The 18098-nt window shown below is 40.3% G+C and overlaps 1 protein-coding gene across 1 annotated transcript in view; it reads right to left on the reverse strand.

The window, feature by feature from the left end:
* hpda (4-hydroxyphenylpyruvate dioxygenase a) overlaps nucleotides 1–17433 on the reverse strand; it is a 32855-nt gene extending 15422 nt beyond the window's left edge. Inside the window, exons 1-7 of the mRNA XM_046329872.1 lie at nucleotides 17312–17433; nucleotides 16868–16894; nucleotides 16417–16479; nucleotides 7842–7946; nucleotides 7594–7636; nucleotides 7408–7490; nucleotides 51–140 (exon numbers count right to left, since the gene is read on the reverse strand). Of these exons, the coding sequence (XP_046185828.1) occupies nucleotides 51–140; nucleotides 7408–7490; nucleotides 7594–7636; nucleotides 7842–7946; nucleotides 16417–16479; nucleotides 16868–16894; nucleotides 17312–17314 (414 nt within the window). The 5' untranslated portion in view covers nucleotides 17315–17433. The remainder of the gene's footprint in view (nucleotides 1–50; nucleotides 141–7407; nucleotides 7491–7593; nucleotides 7637–7841; nucleotides 7947–16416; nucleotides 16480–16867; nucleotides 16895–17311) is intronic.
* Nucleotides 17434–18098: the final 665 nt, after the last annotated feature.

Below are 18098 nucleotides of genomic sequence, written 5' to 3' on the forward strand. Positions count from 1 at the left end.
GAGACAGAGAGAGAGAGAGAGAGAGACAGAGAGAGAGAGAGACGACTCACCGTCAGAATGACAGCACACCTGACTTTGCCGTAGCTATCTTGTTCAATCCAAGGCTCCTTAACCACCACGGCTCCTCGTTCTTTAGCTTTCTGCAAACAGTTACAGTACACATTACAGAGAAAGCACCTAACCGGTTATCACTCCACCTAACCGGTTATCACTCCACCTACCTATCACTCCACCTACCTATCACTCCACCTACCTATCACTCCACCTAACCGGTTATCGCTCCACCTAACCGGTTATCGCTCCACCTAACCGGTTATCGCTCCACCTAACCGGTTATCGCTCCACCTAACCGGTTATCGCTTCACCTAACCGGTTATCGCTCCACCGACCCGGTTATCACTCCACCGACCCGGTTATCACTCCACCTAACCACACAGCTCCAGACACGCTGCAGCTGCTTTCCCAGTTTGGTTAAAAGTATAAATATCTCTTTGTTAAATTGTGAATGATCCTCTATGTTCCTCTGACTACATTTGTTTTATTTGAGAGAAATGATGGGAGAGAAAGTAAGGGAAAGGTCTCTCTGCACATTCAATGACAGCAGATTTCTTCCTGGGGCATTGGACCGAGAACAGAGTTTATCCTCTGTTTAACCTTGAAAAGGGACAGAGAGGGAACCAGGTTCACTCAGTCCTGCCTAACGTTAGGAGAGTTGGGCCAGTAACAAGGCAGTTAATCTGAATGCTCTTTGGTTCAGAGGGGTTGGGTTAAACGTGGAAGACACATTTCAGTTGAATCTATTCAACTCTCTATCACCACCCTCTACCCTCTACCCACCACCCACTACCCACCACCCTCTACCTACCCCCTCTACCTACCCCCTCTACCCTCTACCCACCACCCTCTACCCACCCCCTCTACCCACCACCCTCTACCCACCACCTCTACCCACCATCTACCCACCACCCTCTACCCACCACCCTCTACCCACCACCCTCTACCCACCACCCTCTACCCTCTACCCTCTACCCACCACCTACCCACCAGCCTCTACCCACCACCCTCTACCCACCACCCTCTACCCTCTACCCACCACCCTCTACCCACCACCCTCTACCTACCCCCTCTACCTACCCCCCTCTACCCCACCCACCACCCCTACCCACCCCCTCTACCCACCACCCTCTACCCACCACCCTCTACCCACCACCCTCTACCCACCACCCTCTACCCACCACCCTTACCACCCTCTACCCACCACCCTACCCTTACCCTCTACCCACCACTCTCTACCCACCAGCCTCTACCCACCACCCTCTACCCACCACCCTCTACCCACCACCCTCCACCCTCTACCCACCACCCTCCACCCTCTACCCACCACCCTCTACCCACCACCCTACCCACCACCCTCTATCTACCCACCACCCTCTACCCACCACCCTCTACCCACCACCCTCACCCTCCACCCTCTACCCTCTAGTTACCCTCTACCCACCACCCTCTACCCTCTAGTCTACCCTCTACCCTCTAGTCTACCCTCTACCCTCTAGTCTACCCTCTACCCTCCACCCTCTAGTCTACCCTCTACCCTCCACCCTCTAGTCTACCCTCTACCCTCTACCCTCTATCCTCCACCCTCTAGTCTACCCTCTACCCTCCACCCTCTAGTCTACCCTCTACCCTCCACCCTCTAGTCTACCCTCTACCCTCCACCCTCTAGTCTACCCTCTACCCTCTAGTCTACCCTCTACCCTCTAGTCTACCCTCTACCCTCTAGTCTACCCTCTACCCTCTACCCTCTAGTCTACCCTCTACCCTCTACCCTCTAGTCTACCCTCTACCCTCTAGTCTACCCACCACCCTCCACCCTCTACCCACCACCCTCTACCCACCACCCTCTACCCTCCACCCTCTACCCTCTACCCACCACCCTCTACCCACCACCCTCTACCCTCCACCCTCTACCCTCTAGTCTACCCTCTACCCACCACCCTCTACCCTCTAGTCTACCCTCTACCCTCTAGTCTACCCTCTACCCTCTAGTCTACCCCTCTACCCTCCACCCTCTAGTCTACCCTCTACCCTCCACCCTCTAGTCTACCCTCTACCCTCTACCCTCTATCCTCCACCCTCTAGTCTACCCTCTACCCTCCACCCTCTAGTCTACCCTCTACCCTCCACCCTCTAGTCTACCCTCTACCCTCCACCCTCTAGTCTACCCTCTACCCTCCACCCTCTAGTCTACCCTCTACCCTCCACCCTCTAGTCTACCCTCTACCCTCCACCCTCTAGTCTACCCTCTACCCTCTAGTCTACCCTCTACCCTCTAGTCTACCCTCTACCCTCTAGTCTACCCTCTACCCTCTACCCTCTAGTCTACCCTCTACCCTCTACCCTCTAGTCTACCCTCTACCCTCTACCCTCTAGTCTACCCTCTACCCTCTAGTCTACCCTCTACCCTCCACCCTCTAGTCTACCCTCTACCCTCTAGTCTACCCTCTACCCTTCACCCTCTAGTCTACCCTCTACCCTCCACCCTCTAGTCTACCCTCTACCCTCTACCCTCTACCCACCACACTCTACCCTCTAGTCTACCCTCTACCCTCTAGTCTACCCTCTACCCTCTAGTCTACCCTCTACCCTCTAGTCTACCCTCTACGCTCTACCCTCTAGTCTACCCTCTACCCTCTAGTCTACCCTCTACCCTCTAGTCTACCCTCTACCCTCTAGTCTACCCTCTACCCTCCACCCTCTAGTCTACCCTCTACCCTCTAGTCTACCCTCTACCCTCTAGTCTACCCTCTACCCTCTAGTCTACCCTCTACCCTCTAGTCTACCCTCTACCCTCTAGTCTACCCTCTACCCTCTAGTCTACCCTCCACCCTCTAGTCTACCCTCCACCCTCTAGTCTACCCTCCACCCTCTAGTCTACCCTCTACCCTCTAGTCTACCCTCTACCCTCTAGTCTACCCTCTACCCTCCACCCTCTAGTCTACCCTCTACCCTCCACCCTCTAGTCTACCCTCTACCCTCTAGTCTACCCTCTACCCTCTACCCTCTAGTCTACCCTCTACCCTCTAGTCTACCCTCCACCCTCTAGTCTACCCTCCACCCTCTAGTCTACCCTCTACCCTCTAGTCGACCCTCTACCCTCTTGTCTACCCTCTAGTCTACCCTCTACCCTCCACCCTCTAGTCTACCCTCCACCCTCTAGTCTACCCTCCACCCTCCACCCTCTAGTCTACCCTCTACCCACCACCCTCCACCCTCTAGTCTACCCTCTACCCTCTAGTCTACCCTCTACCCTCTAGTCTACCCTCTACCCTCTAGTCTACCCTCTACCCTCCACCCTCTAGTCTACCCTCCACCCTCTAGTCTACCCTCTACCCTCCACCCTCTAGTCTACCCTCTACCCACCACCCTCCACCCTCTAGTCTACCCTCTACCCTCTAGTCTACCATTTACCCTCTAGTCTACCATTTACCCTCTAGTCTACCCTCTACCCTCTAGTCTACCCTCTACCTTCTAGTCTACCCTCTACCCTCTAGTCTACCCTCTAGTCTACCCTCCACCCTCTAGTCTACCCTCTACCCTCTATCCTCCACCCTCTAGTCTACCCTCTACCCTCCACCCTCTAGTCTACCCTCTACCCTCCACCCTCTAGTCTACCCTCTACCCTCCACCCTCTAGTCTACCCTCTACCCTCCACCCTCTAGTCTACCCTCTACCCTCCACCCTCTAGTCTACCCTCTACCCTCCACCCTCTAGTCTACCCTCTACCCTCTAGTCTACCCTCTACCCTCTAGTCTACCCTCTACCCTCTAGTCTACCCTCTACCCTCTACCCTCTAGTCTACCCTCTACCCTCTACCCTCTAGTCTACCCTCTACCCTCTAGTCTACCCTCTACCCTCCACCCTCTAGTCTACCCTCTACCCTCTAGTCTACCCTCTACCTTCACCCTCTAGTCTACCCTCTACCCTCCACCCTCTAGTCTACCCTCTACCCACCCCTCTAGTCTCCACCCTCTACCCTCTACCCACCACCCTCTACCCACCACCCTCTACCCTCCAGTCTACCCTCCACCCTCTACCCTCTAGTCTACCCTCTACCCACCACCTCTACCCTCTAGTCTACCCTCTACCCTCTAGTCTACCCTCTACCCTCTAGTCTACCCTCTACCCTCCACCCTCTAGTCTACCCTCTACCCTCCACCCTCTAGTCTACCCTCTACCCTCTACCCTCTATCCTCCACCCTCTAGTCTACCCTCTACCCTCCACCCTCTAGTCTACCCTACCCTCCACCCTCTAGTCTAGTCTACCCTCCACCCTCTAGTCTACCCTCCACCCTCCACCCTCTAGTCTACCCTCTACCCTCCACCCTCTAGTCTACCCTCCACCCTCTAGTCTACCCTCTACCCTCCACCCTCTAGTCTACCCTCTACCCTCCACCCTCTAGTCTACCCTCTACCCTCCACCCTCTACCCTCTACCCTTTAGTCTACCCTCCACCCTCTAGTCTACCCTCTACCCTCTACCCTTTAGTCTACCCTCTAGTCTACCCTCTACCCTCCACCCTCTATTCTACCCTCTACCCTCCACCCTCTAGTCTACCCTCCACCCTCTAGTCTACCCTCTACCCTCCACCCTCTAGTCTACCCTCTACCCACCACCCTCTAGTCTACCCTCTACCCACCACCCTCTAGTCTACCCTCCACCCTCTAGTCTACCCTCTACCCTCCACCCTCTACCCTCTAGTCTACCCTCTACCCTCTAGTCTACCCTCTACCCTCTAGTCTACCCTCCACCCTCTAGTCTACCCTCTACCCTCCACCCTCTAGTCTACCCTCTACCCACCACCCTCTAGTCTACCCTCTACCCACCACCCTCTAGTCTACCCTCCACCCTCTAGTCTACCCTCTACCCTCCTACCCTCTAGTCTACCCTCCACCCTCTAGTCTACCCTCCACCCTCTAGTCTACCCTCCACCCTCTAGTCTACCCTCTAACCTCCACCCTCTAGTCTACCCTCCACCCTCTAGTCTAACCTCTACCCTCCACCCTCTAGTCTACTCTCTACCCTCCACCCTCTAGTCTACCCTCTACCCTCCACCCTCTACCCTCTACCCTCTAGTCTACCCTCTACCCTCTAGTCTACCCTCTACCCTCCACCCTCTATTCTACCCTCTACCCTCTAGTCTACCCTCCACCCTCTAGTCTACCCTCTACCCTCTAGTCTACCCTCTACCCTCTAGTCTACCCTCTACCCTCTAGTCTACCCTCTACCCTCTAGTCTACCCTCTACCCTCTAGTCTACCCTCTACCCTCTACCCTCTAGTCTACCCTCTACCCTCCACCCTCTACCCTCTAGTCTACCCTCCACCCTCTAGTCTACCCTCTACCCTCCACCCTCTAGTCTACCCTCTATCCTCTAGTCTACCCTCTACCCTCCACCCTCTAGTCTACCCTCTATCCTCTAGTCTACCCTCCACCCTCTAGTCTACCCTCTAGTCTACCCTCCACCCTCTAGTCTACCCGCTATCCTCTACCCTCTAGTCTACCCTCTACCCTCCACCCTCTAGTCTACCCTCTACCCTCTACCCTCTAGTCTACCCTCCACCCTCTAGTCTACCCTCCACCCTCTAGTCTACCCTCCACCCTCTAGTCTACCCTCTACCCTCTAGTCTACCCTCTACCCTCCACCCTCTAGTCTACCCTCTACCCTCCACCCTCTAGTCTACCCTCTACCCTCTAGTCTACCCTCTACCCTCTACCCTCTAGTCTACCCTCCACCCTCTAGTCTACCCTCCACCCTCTAGTCTACCCTCCACCCTCTAGTCTCTCTACCCTCTTGTCTACACTCTACCCTCTAGTCTACCCTCTAGTCTACCCTCTACCCTCCACCCTCTAGTCTACCCTCCACCCTCTAGTCTACCCTCCACCCTCCACCCTCTAGTCTACCCTCTACCCACCACCCTCCACCCTCTAGTCTACCCTCTACCCTCTAGTCTACCCTCTACCCTCTAGTCTACCCTCTACCCTCTAGTCTACCCTCTACCCTCTAGTCTACCCTCTACCCTCCACCCTCTAGTCTACCCTCCACCCTCTAGTCTACCCTCTACCCTCCACCCTCTAGTCTACCCTCTACCCACCACCCTCCACCCTCTAGTCGACCCTCTACCCTCTAGTCTACCATTTACCCTCTAGTCTACCACCCTCTAGTCTACCCTCTACCCTCTAGTCTACCCTCTACCTTCTAGTCTACCCTCCACCCTCTAGTCTACCCTCTAGTCTACCCTCTACCCTCTAGTCTACCCTCTACCCTCCACCCTCTAGTCTACCCTCCACCCTCTAGTCTACCCTCTACCCTCCACCCTCTAGTCTACCCTCCACCCTCTAGTCTACCCTCTACCCTCCACCCTCTAGTCTACCCTCTACCCTCCACCCTCTAGTCTACCCTCTACCCTCTACCCTCTACCCTTTAGTCTACCCTCCACCCTCTAGTCTACCCTCTACCCTCTACCCTTTAGTCTACCCTCTAGTCTACCCTCTACCCTCCACCCTCTATTCTACCCTCTACCCTCCACCCTCTAGTCTACCCTCTACCCACCACCCTCTAGTCTACCCTCTACCCACCACCCTCTAGTCTACCCTCCACCCTCTAGTCTACCCTCTACCCTCCACCCTCTACCCTCTAGTCTACCCTCTACCCTCTAGTCTACCCTCCACCCTCTAGTCTACCCTCCACCCTCTAGTCTAACCTCTACCCTCCACCCTCTAGTCTACTCTCTACCCTCCACCCTCTAGTCTACCCTCTACCCTCCACCCTCTACCCTCTACCCTCTAGTCTACCCTCTACCCTCTAGTCTACCCTCTACCCTCCACCCTCTATTCTACCCTCTACCCTCTAGTCTACCCTCCACCCTCTAGTCTACCCTCTACCCTCTAGTCTACCCTCTACCCTCTAGTCTACCCTCTACCCTCTAGTCTACCCTCTACCCTCTACCCTCTAGTCTACCCTCTACCCTCCACCCTCTACCCTCTAGTCTACCCTCCACCCTCTAGTCTACCCTCTACCCTCCACCCTCTAGTCTACCCTCTATCCTCTAGTCTACCCTCTACCCTCCACCCTCTAGTCTACCCTCTATCCTCTAGTCTACCCTCCACCCTCTAGTCTACCCTCTAGTCTACCCTCCACCCTCTAGTCTACCCTCTATCCTCTACCCTCTAGTCTACCCTCTACCCTCCACCCTCTAGTCTACCCTCTACCCTCTACCCTCTATCCTCTAGTCTACCCTCCACCCTCTTGTCTACCCTCTACCCTCTAGTCTACCCTCTACCCTCTAGTCTACCCTTGAAACTAACAGAAAAAAGGTTGAACAAGATTACTTTAGTATTTTTTACTCACATTGATTAAGAATTCGAGGTCCTCCACTTGGAAAGCAATGTCTTTGACCCCATCCCCGTGCTTCATCAAGTGTTCCCCCATTTCTGGGAGAAAAGAAAACTTATATGACTGACGGTTGATCTTTCATACCAGGTCTATATCAGAAACGTAGCCATTTAAAGATGTTGACTAGAAGAAGAAACCTGCCTTCATTTCCTGGATTCAGAGCAGATTCGAAGACAAAAAATATCTGGGGGGGGGGGGGAATAAAGAACAACGAGGTCGATACTTCATCTGATGAAGGTATTAAAGTCAGTCAATGTTGGAGTTTTAAAAGCTCTAGACCAATCACGGGGCAGTTTCCCCAGACACAGCCTTGTCTAGTCTTGGGACTAAGAAGACTTTAATGTGGGTCAGAGAAAGAGGTTCTACGTTTGCAGAAGTGGGTACACTACCTTATCCTGTTTAATGACATGGGACACCACCTCTCGGCTGCCGGTCTCCAGACCCTTGTAGGCCACTGGCTCAAAGCCCATCTTGTCACAGTAGAACACAGCCGCCTGCATAGAGAATTCACAAGGATTACATAACATATTAATAACCCATATATAACATATTAATAACCCATATATAACATATTAATAACCCATATATAACATATTAATAACCCATACATAACATATTAATAACCCATACATAACATATTAATAACCCATACATAACATATTAATAACCCATATATAACATATTAATAACCCATACATAACATATTAATAACCCATACATAACATATTAATAACCCATACATAACATATTAATAACCCATACATAACATATTAATAACCCATACATAACATATTAATATCCCATACATAACATATTAATATCCCATACATAACATATTAATAACCCATATATAACATATTAATAACCCATACATAACATATTAATAACCCATACATAACATATTAATAACCCATACATAACATATTAATAACCCATACATAACATATTAAATATAACATATTAATAACCCATATATAACATATTAATATCCCATATATAACATATTAATAACCCATACATAACATATTAATAACCCATATATAACATATTAATAACCCATATATAACATATTAATATCCCATATATAACATATTAATAACCCATACATAACATATTAATAACCCATACATAACATATTAATAACCCATACATAACATATTAATAACCCATACATAACCCATACATAACATATTAATAACCCATATATAACATATTAATAACCCATACATAACATATTAATAACCCATACATAACATATTAATAACCCATACATAACATATTAATAACCCATATATAACATATTAATAACCCATACATAACATATTAATATCCCATACATAACATATTAATAACCCATACATAACATATTAATAACCCATACATAACATATTAATAACCCATACATAACATATTAATAACCCATACATAACATATTAATAACCCATACACAACATATTAATAACCCATACACAACATATTAATAACCCATACATAACATATTAATAACCCATACATAACATATTAATAACCCATACATAACATATTAATAACCCATACATAACATATTAATAACCCATACATAACATATTAATAACCCATACATAACATATTAATATCCCATACATATATTAATACATAACATATTAATAATCCATACATAACATATTAATAACCCATATATAACATATTAATATATAACATATTAATAACCCATACATAACATATTAATAATCCATACATAACATATTAATAACCCATATATAACATATTAATATATAACATATTAATAACCCATACATAACATATTAATAATCCATACATAACATATTAATAACCCATATATAACATATTAATAACCCATACACAACATATGAATAACCCATATATAACATATTAATATCCCATACATAACATATTAATAACCCATATATAACATATTAATAACCCATATATAACATATTAATAACCCATACACAACATATGAATAACCCATATATAACATATTAATATCCCATACATAACATATTAATAACCCATATATAACATATAAATAACCCATATATAACATATTAATATCCCATATATAACATATTAATAACCCATACATAACATATTAATATATAACATATTAATAACCCATACACAACATATTAATAACCCATACATAACCCATACATAACATATTAATAACCCATATATAACATTAATATCCCATACAAAACATATTAATATCCCATACATAACATATTAATAACCCATACATAACATATTAATAACCCATATATAACATATTAATATCCCATACAAAACATATTAATATCCCATATATAACATATTAATATCCCATGCATAACATATTAATAACCCATACATAACATATTAATAACCCATACATAATATATTAATAACCCATACATAATATATTAATAACCCATACATAACCCATACATAACATATTAATATCCCATACATAACTGATAGAGGAATTTTAAATTCCCTTATGTTTTATTGCCAAAACCAATTAAATTCGCACTCATTTCTAATTCATGATAAGTTGTAAGTTTATCATTTGCATGAATTAGCAAGAGACCAGTCTTAAAAAACAAGTTCAGCATTTATTCTTGATGAGTACTGACCCAAAATACAAAGAACATTACATTTTAAATCTGAAGAAGACATAAAATGACGTCATCAGTTACACCCCCTCTCCCAGTCTTACAATGGCGTAGTATTCGGTCCTGGAGATAGTTTCACTCCCCTCATAAACTACATTCCAACCTGCCTAAAGGATATACTTCTCTCTGCTAATGGAATCCAACCAAAACATTCTTATCTGTTTGAAGTACTATCTTATCTCTGCTTTAAAACTTTCCCAGGAGACAGACACAATTAATTTCTGCTTACATTTTCAGTAACAGTACAATTAAGAACCCATACTTTTCAAATCATAACATAATAGTATTAGCATGAATGGTTCTAATCATTAAAGTATACATAATTGATCATCTAAACTATATTTTCCTCTATCAATAACCCATACATAACTTATTAATAACCCATACATAACATATTAATAACCCATACATAACATATTAATAACCCATACATAACATATTAATATCCCATACATAACATATTAATATCCCATACATAACATATTAATAACCCATACATAACATATTAATATCCCATACATAACATATTAATAACCCATACATAACATATTAATAACCCATGCATAACATATTAATAACCCATACATAACATATTAATAACCCATATAACACATTAATAACCCATACATAACATATTAATAACCCATACATAACATATTAATATCCCATATATAAAATATTAATATCCCATGCATAACATATTAAAAACCCATACATAACATATTAATATCCCATGCATAACATATTAATATCCCATGCATAACATATTAATAACCCATACATAACACATTAATATCCCAAATATAACATATTAATAACCCATATATAACATATTAATATCCCATACATAACATATTAATAACCCATACATAACCCATACATAACATATGAATAACCCATATATAACATATTAATATCCCATACATAACATATTAATAACCCATACATAACCCATACATAACATATTAATATATAACACATTAATAACCCATACATAACATATTAATAATCCATACATAACATATTAATAACCCATACATAACATATTAATAACCCATACATAACATATTAATAACCCATACATAACATATTAATAACCCATATATAACATATTAATAACCCATACACAACATATGAATAACCCATATAACATATTAATATCCCATACATAACATATTAATATCCCATACATAACATATTAATATCCCATACATAACATATTAATATATAACATATTAATAACCCATACACAACATATTAATAACCCATACACAACATATTAATAACCCATACATAACATATTAATAACCCATACATAACATATTAATATCCCATACATAACCCATACATAACATATTAATAACCCATATATAACATTAATATCCCATACAAAACATATTAATATCCCATACATAACATATTAATAACCCATACATAACATATTAATAACCCATATATAACATATTAATATCCCATACAAAACATATTAATACCCATATATAACATATGAATATATGCATAACATATTAATATCCCATACATAACATATTAATAACCCATACATAATATATTAATAACCCATACATAACCCATACATAACATATTAATATCCCATACATAACTGATAGAGGAATTTTAAATTCCCTTATGTTTTATTGCCAAAACCAATTAAATACTCATTTCTAATTCGTGATAAGTTGTAAGTTTATCATTTGCATGAATTAGCAAGAGACCAGTCTTAAAAAACAAGTTCAGCATTTATTCTTGATGAGTACTGACCCAAAATACAAAGAACATTACATTTTAAATCTGAAGAAGACATAAAATGACGTCATCAGTTACACCCCTCTCCCAGTCTTACAATGGCGTAGTATTCGGTCCTGGAGATAGTTTCACTCCCTCATAAACTACATTCCAACCTGCCTAAAGGATATACTTCTCTCTGCTAATGGAATCCAACCAAAACATTCTTATCTGTTTGAAGTAACTTATCTCTGCTTTAAAACTTTCCCAGGAGACACAGACACAATTAATTTCTGCTTACATTTTCAGTAACAGTACAATTAAGAACCCATACTTTTCAAATCATAACATAATAGTATTAGCATGAATGGTTCTAATCATTAAAGTATACATAATTGATCATCTAAACTATATTTTCCTCTATCAATAACCCATACATAAATTATTAATAACCCATACATAACATATTAATTAATAACCCATACATAACATATTAATATCCCATACATAACATATTAATATCCCATACATAACATATTAATATCCCATACATAACATATTAATATCCCATACATAACATATTAATATCCCATACATAACCCATACATAACATATTAATAACCCATACATAACATATTAATATCCCATACATAACATATTAATATCCCATACATAACATATTAATATCCCATACATAACATATTAATAACCCATACATAACATATTAATATCCCATACATAACATATTAATAACCCATACATAACATATTAATATCCCATACATAACATATTAATAACCCATACATAACATATTAATAACCCATACATAACATATTAATAACCCATGCATAACATATTAATATCCCATGCATAACATATTAAAAACCCATACATAACATATTAATATCCCATACATAACATATTAATATCCCATACATAACATATTAATAACCCATACATAACATATTAATAACCCATACATAACATATTAATAACCCATGCATAACATATTAATATCCCATGCACAACATATTAATATCCCATAACATATTAATAACCCATACATAACATATTAATAACCCATACATAACATATTAATAACCCATGCATAACATATTAATATCCCATGCATAACATATTAATAACCCATACATAACATATTAATATCCCATACATAACATATTAATATCCCATACATAACATATTAATATCCCATACATAACATATTAATAACCCATACATAACATATTAATAACCCATACATAACATATTAATAACCCATACATAACATATTAATAACCCATACATAACATATTAATAACCCATACATAACATATTAATATCCCATACATAACATATTAATAACCCATACATAACCCATACATAATCCATTCGTGTGTGTGTGTGTGTGTGTGTGTGTGTGTGTGTGTGTGTGTGTGTGTGTGTGTGTGTGTGTGTGTGTGTGTGTGTGTGTGTGTGTGTGTGTGTGTATCCCATACATAACATATTAATAACCCATACATAACATATTAATAACCCATACATAACATATTAATAACCCATACATAACATATTAATAACCCATATATAACATATTAATAACCCATACACAACATATGAATAACCCATATAACATATTAATATCCCATACATAACATATTAATATCCCATACATAACATATTAATATCCCATACATAACATATTAATATATAACATATTAATAACCCATACACAACATATTAATAACCCATACACAACATATTAATAACCCATACATAACATATTAATAACCCATACATAACATATTAATATCCCATACATAACCCATACATAACATATTAATAACCCATATATAACATTAATATCCCATACAAAACATATTAATATCCCATACATAACATATTAATAACCCATACATAACATATTAATAACCCATATATAACATATTAATATCCCATACAAAACATATTAATATCCCATATATAACATATGAATATCCCATGCATAACATATTAATATCCCATACATAACATATTAATAACCCATACATAATATATTAATAACCCATACATAACCCATACATAACATATTAATATCCCATACATAACTGATAGAGGAATTTTAAATTCCCTTATGTTTTATTGCCAAAACCAATTAAATTCGCACTCATTTCTAATTCGTGATAAGTTGTAAGTTTATCATTTGCATGAATTAGCAAGAGACCAGTCTTAAAAAACAAGTTCAGCATTTATTCTTGATGAGTACTGACCCAAAATACAAAGAACATTACATTTTAAATCTGAAGAAGACATAAAATGACGTCATCAGTTACACCCCCTCTCCCAGTCTTACAATGGCGTAGTATTCGGTCCTGGAGATAGTTTCACTCCCCTCATAAACTACATTCCAACCTGCCTAAAGGATATACTTCTCTCTGCTAATGGAATCCAACCAAAACATTCTTATCTGTTTGAAGTACTATCTTATCTCTGCTTTAAAACTTTCCCAGGAGACACAGACACAATTAATTTCTGCTTACATTTTCAGTAACAGTACAATTAAGAACCCATACTTTTCAAATCATAACATAATAGTATTAGCATGAATGGTTCTAATCATTAAAGTATACATAATTGATCATCTAAACTATATTTTCCTCTATCAATAACCCATACATAAATTATTAATAACCCATACATAACATATTAATAACCCATACATAACCCATACATAACATATTAATATCCCATACATAACATATTAATAACCCATACATAACATATTAATATCCCATACATAACATATTAATATCCCATACATAACCCATACATAACATATTAATAACCCATACATAACATATTAATAACCCATACATAACATATTAATATCCCATACATAACATATTAATATCCCATACATAACATATTAATAACCCATACATAACATATTAATATCCCATACATAACATATTAATAACCCATACATAACATATTAATAACCCATACATAACATATTAATAACCCATACATAACATATTAATAACCCATGCATAACATATTAATATCCCATGCATAACATATTAATAACCCATACATAACATATTAATATCCCATACATAACATATTAATATCCCATACATAACATATTAATAACCCATACATAACATATTAATAACCCATACATAACATATTAATAACCCATGCATAACATATTAATATCCCATGCACAACATATTAATATCCCATACATAACATATTAATAACCCATACATAACATATTAATAACCCATACATAACATATTAATAACCCATGCATAACATATTAATATCCCATGCATAACATATTAATAACCCATACATAACATATTAATATCCCATACATAACATATTAATATCCCATACATAACATATTAATATCCCATACATAACATATTAATAACCCATACATAACATATTAATAACCCATACATAATATATTAATAACCCATACATAACATATTAATAACCCATACATAACATATTAATAACCCATACATAACATATTAATATCCCATACATAACATATTAATAACCCATACATAACCCATACATAATCCATTCGTGTGTGTGTGTGTGTGTGTGTGTGTGTGTGTGTGTGTGTGTGTGTGTGTGTGTGTGTGTGTGTGTGTGTGTGTGTGTGTGTGTGTGTGTGTGTGTGTGTGTGTGTGTGTGTGTGTGTGTGTGTGTGCGATTGCTCAACCCTGTACGTAGCATGTGACTCATATGCGGTTGAATGAACTTTTACGTGAACTTTTAGGCCTTTTGAAGTTGCTAACTTTTTGTTTACCCAGTAAACACCCACCTGTTGCCTCTGGTTCCGCAAAGATTAAGTCAGCTATTACAGAAATGATATACCTATAACTGTGTCATAGTTTTCAACAGGGCTGGGATCAATTCTAATTTAAGTGAGTCAATTTAGGGGGAAAAAAACTGAAATTCCAATTCAATAATTGAGGACAAAAAAGGCCATATATTTTAAATATCTTCTCAAAAACTGAAAAGGAGAAGCTGGGTTTTTAAATGTATTAATCCAGTCCCTGCATTGACTGATTTAACTATAAATGACCTAACCCTGGTTTTTACTACATTAGTCCAATTGTCAGTTCAATATATGGCTATAAAAGGCTTGTAAGTTCTGGAACATTTTTGTGCTGTTTCAGAAAGATAAACATGTCTCCCGTTCTGGACTGTTACCTCCGTTTGTTTCACAGAGAGGAAGTCCAAAGTCAACTAACTAGCAGAAGAGCAATGACCTGAGCTAGCCTCCCTTTAGAAAGCAAAGTCCATTCGGGACAATATGTTATCCTGCTGTGCATGTTGTCCAGCTCTCATCGAGTGCTACCGTATCACTCATTGCGAGGCTGAGAATGTGATTATAAACCAATAATAAGTTGTCAAAGAAATTCATACAGCATATTGTGGATGTGATCGGATATGATGGATAACTTGTCTCCATTTATCTTCAGTCTATTTTTGGGGGGGGGGGGGGGGACTTTTAAAGACTCACCTGTTTGGCATTGCCCACCCAAAAGGTCACGTGGTGGAACTTTACAAATTTTCCCTTCTCGGGCTAAATGGGGAAAAGGGGAATGAAAAATGAATAATATCCTATATCAAAATAATACTAATACTATATCAAAATAATACTAATACTATATCAAAATAATACTAATACTATATCAAAATAATACTAATACTATATCAAAATAATACTAATACTATATCAAAATAATCATAATACTATATCAAAATAAATAATAATACTGTATCAAAATAAATGGTATGTTCAAACTCCCCTCTCCATATGGATGGTTAGTCCACTTGTTTGTCATTTGTCATTAAGACAGAAGTCATAACCCAAGGAACCAGAGCACGTGAACACTTCTCCTTATCATCATCATCAACTCAAAGATCCACCACTGAAGTGTTACGTGGAAATAATGACGATGGGGACTTACCTTCTCCCCTTTATCTGTGTAGGTAGTCTGCAGAGAAACATGAAAATCTAATCATCTTCGATGCGCGTAAAACATGCTTCCCCCCCCCCTAATATCAGAAACCTTCGATTGTGTTATTCCTTACATTTGTGGGCATGTTACATGTGAGGTCTACAACAGCTGTGACAGTTAAAGTATATCGTTCCAAATCAGTTCACACAATACAATAAAATACAATACAATACAATACAATACAATACAATACACATATGAATTAATAAATCCATGTATATTTATGACACAACACGTCTGGAACCAAATGATACTACCGACTGCTGCTGGGTAATTTACGACCTGAACAATTCTGTCAATTATTACACCGTTTAACAGTTGTAAAATGACCCCCATCCTCTCTGAAAACCCCCCCCATGTACAACCATCACAGGAGGCAGCAGACTTACTCACCATGCTATGGTTCTGTCCGGACAGAGATGACTGAGAAGAGAGGAGAGAAGAGAGAAGTTTACGGGCTAGAGGGGCTGGCTGCCCCCACAGGCCTTAAGTAGTGGCCAGAGGACCCGTGGTGATTGGTCTTTTGGGGTCAACACCACCCTGGGGTCCGCCTCCAACCCGCTTTGCCTCCCTCACCTAACAAGCACAAGGATCCAGAGGCCCCTGGCGCTGGCTGTCCCAATCGTCCAGTGTTTGCCAGGTGTTGTCATTATGTCTCCAGTACAATATCGAGCTCCTTCTACAAGCCTCCTCTGCCTTAACATGGAGGACAGTGTTCAGTCCTTGTAGGCTGCATCCTGAAGCACCAGACTACTTCTCTAAGATTGGAAGCTGTGTGTAGTAGCCCAGGGACGAGGTCACGCAGGCTGTCATCACGCTGTAACAGTAGCCTGTTTTTCATCTATGGTAGACAGTTGACAGGTTAGCCACAATGGACATAGTGGTTAGGTATTAACCCTTTGTGACACATAAGAAGAAGAAGAAGGGAAATTATTTACAGTAGATTTACTGGCAACTCCACTTAATATTCCAGTCTTAGCTTCTCTCCCCAGCCTTCATTTAATGCCCTTTAAACACACTCTCTTAGCTGGTGAATAGTGTAAAAAAATAAATGTAAAAAAGGGACATGATTGGGCATGTCCAGGATCCATATTCACAAAGTGTCTCAGTAGGAAATCTGATCTAGGTTCAAATCCCCCCACATGTTCATTATGATCAATTACTCTGACTGAGACACTCT

Source organism: Oncorhynchus gorbuscha, linkage group LG02 (assembly GCF_021184085.1).
Source record: "Oncorhynchus gorbuscha isolate QuinsamMale2020 ecotype Even-year linkage group LG02, OgorEven_v1.0, whole genome shotgun sequence".
Taxonomy (NCBI): Eukaryota; Metazoa; Chordata; class Actinopteri; order Salmoniformes; family Salmonidae; genus Oncorhynchus; species Oncorhynchus gorbuscha.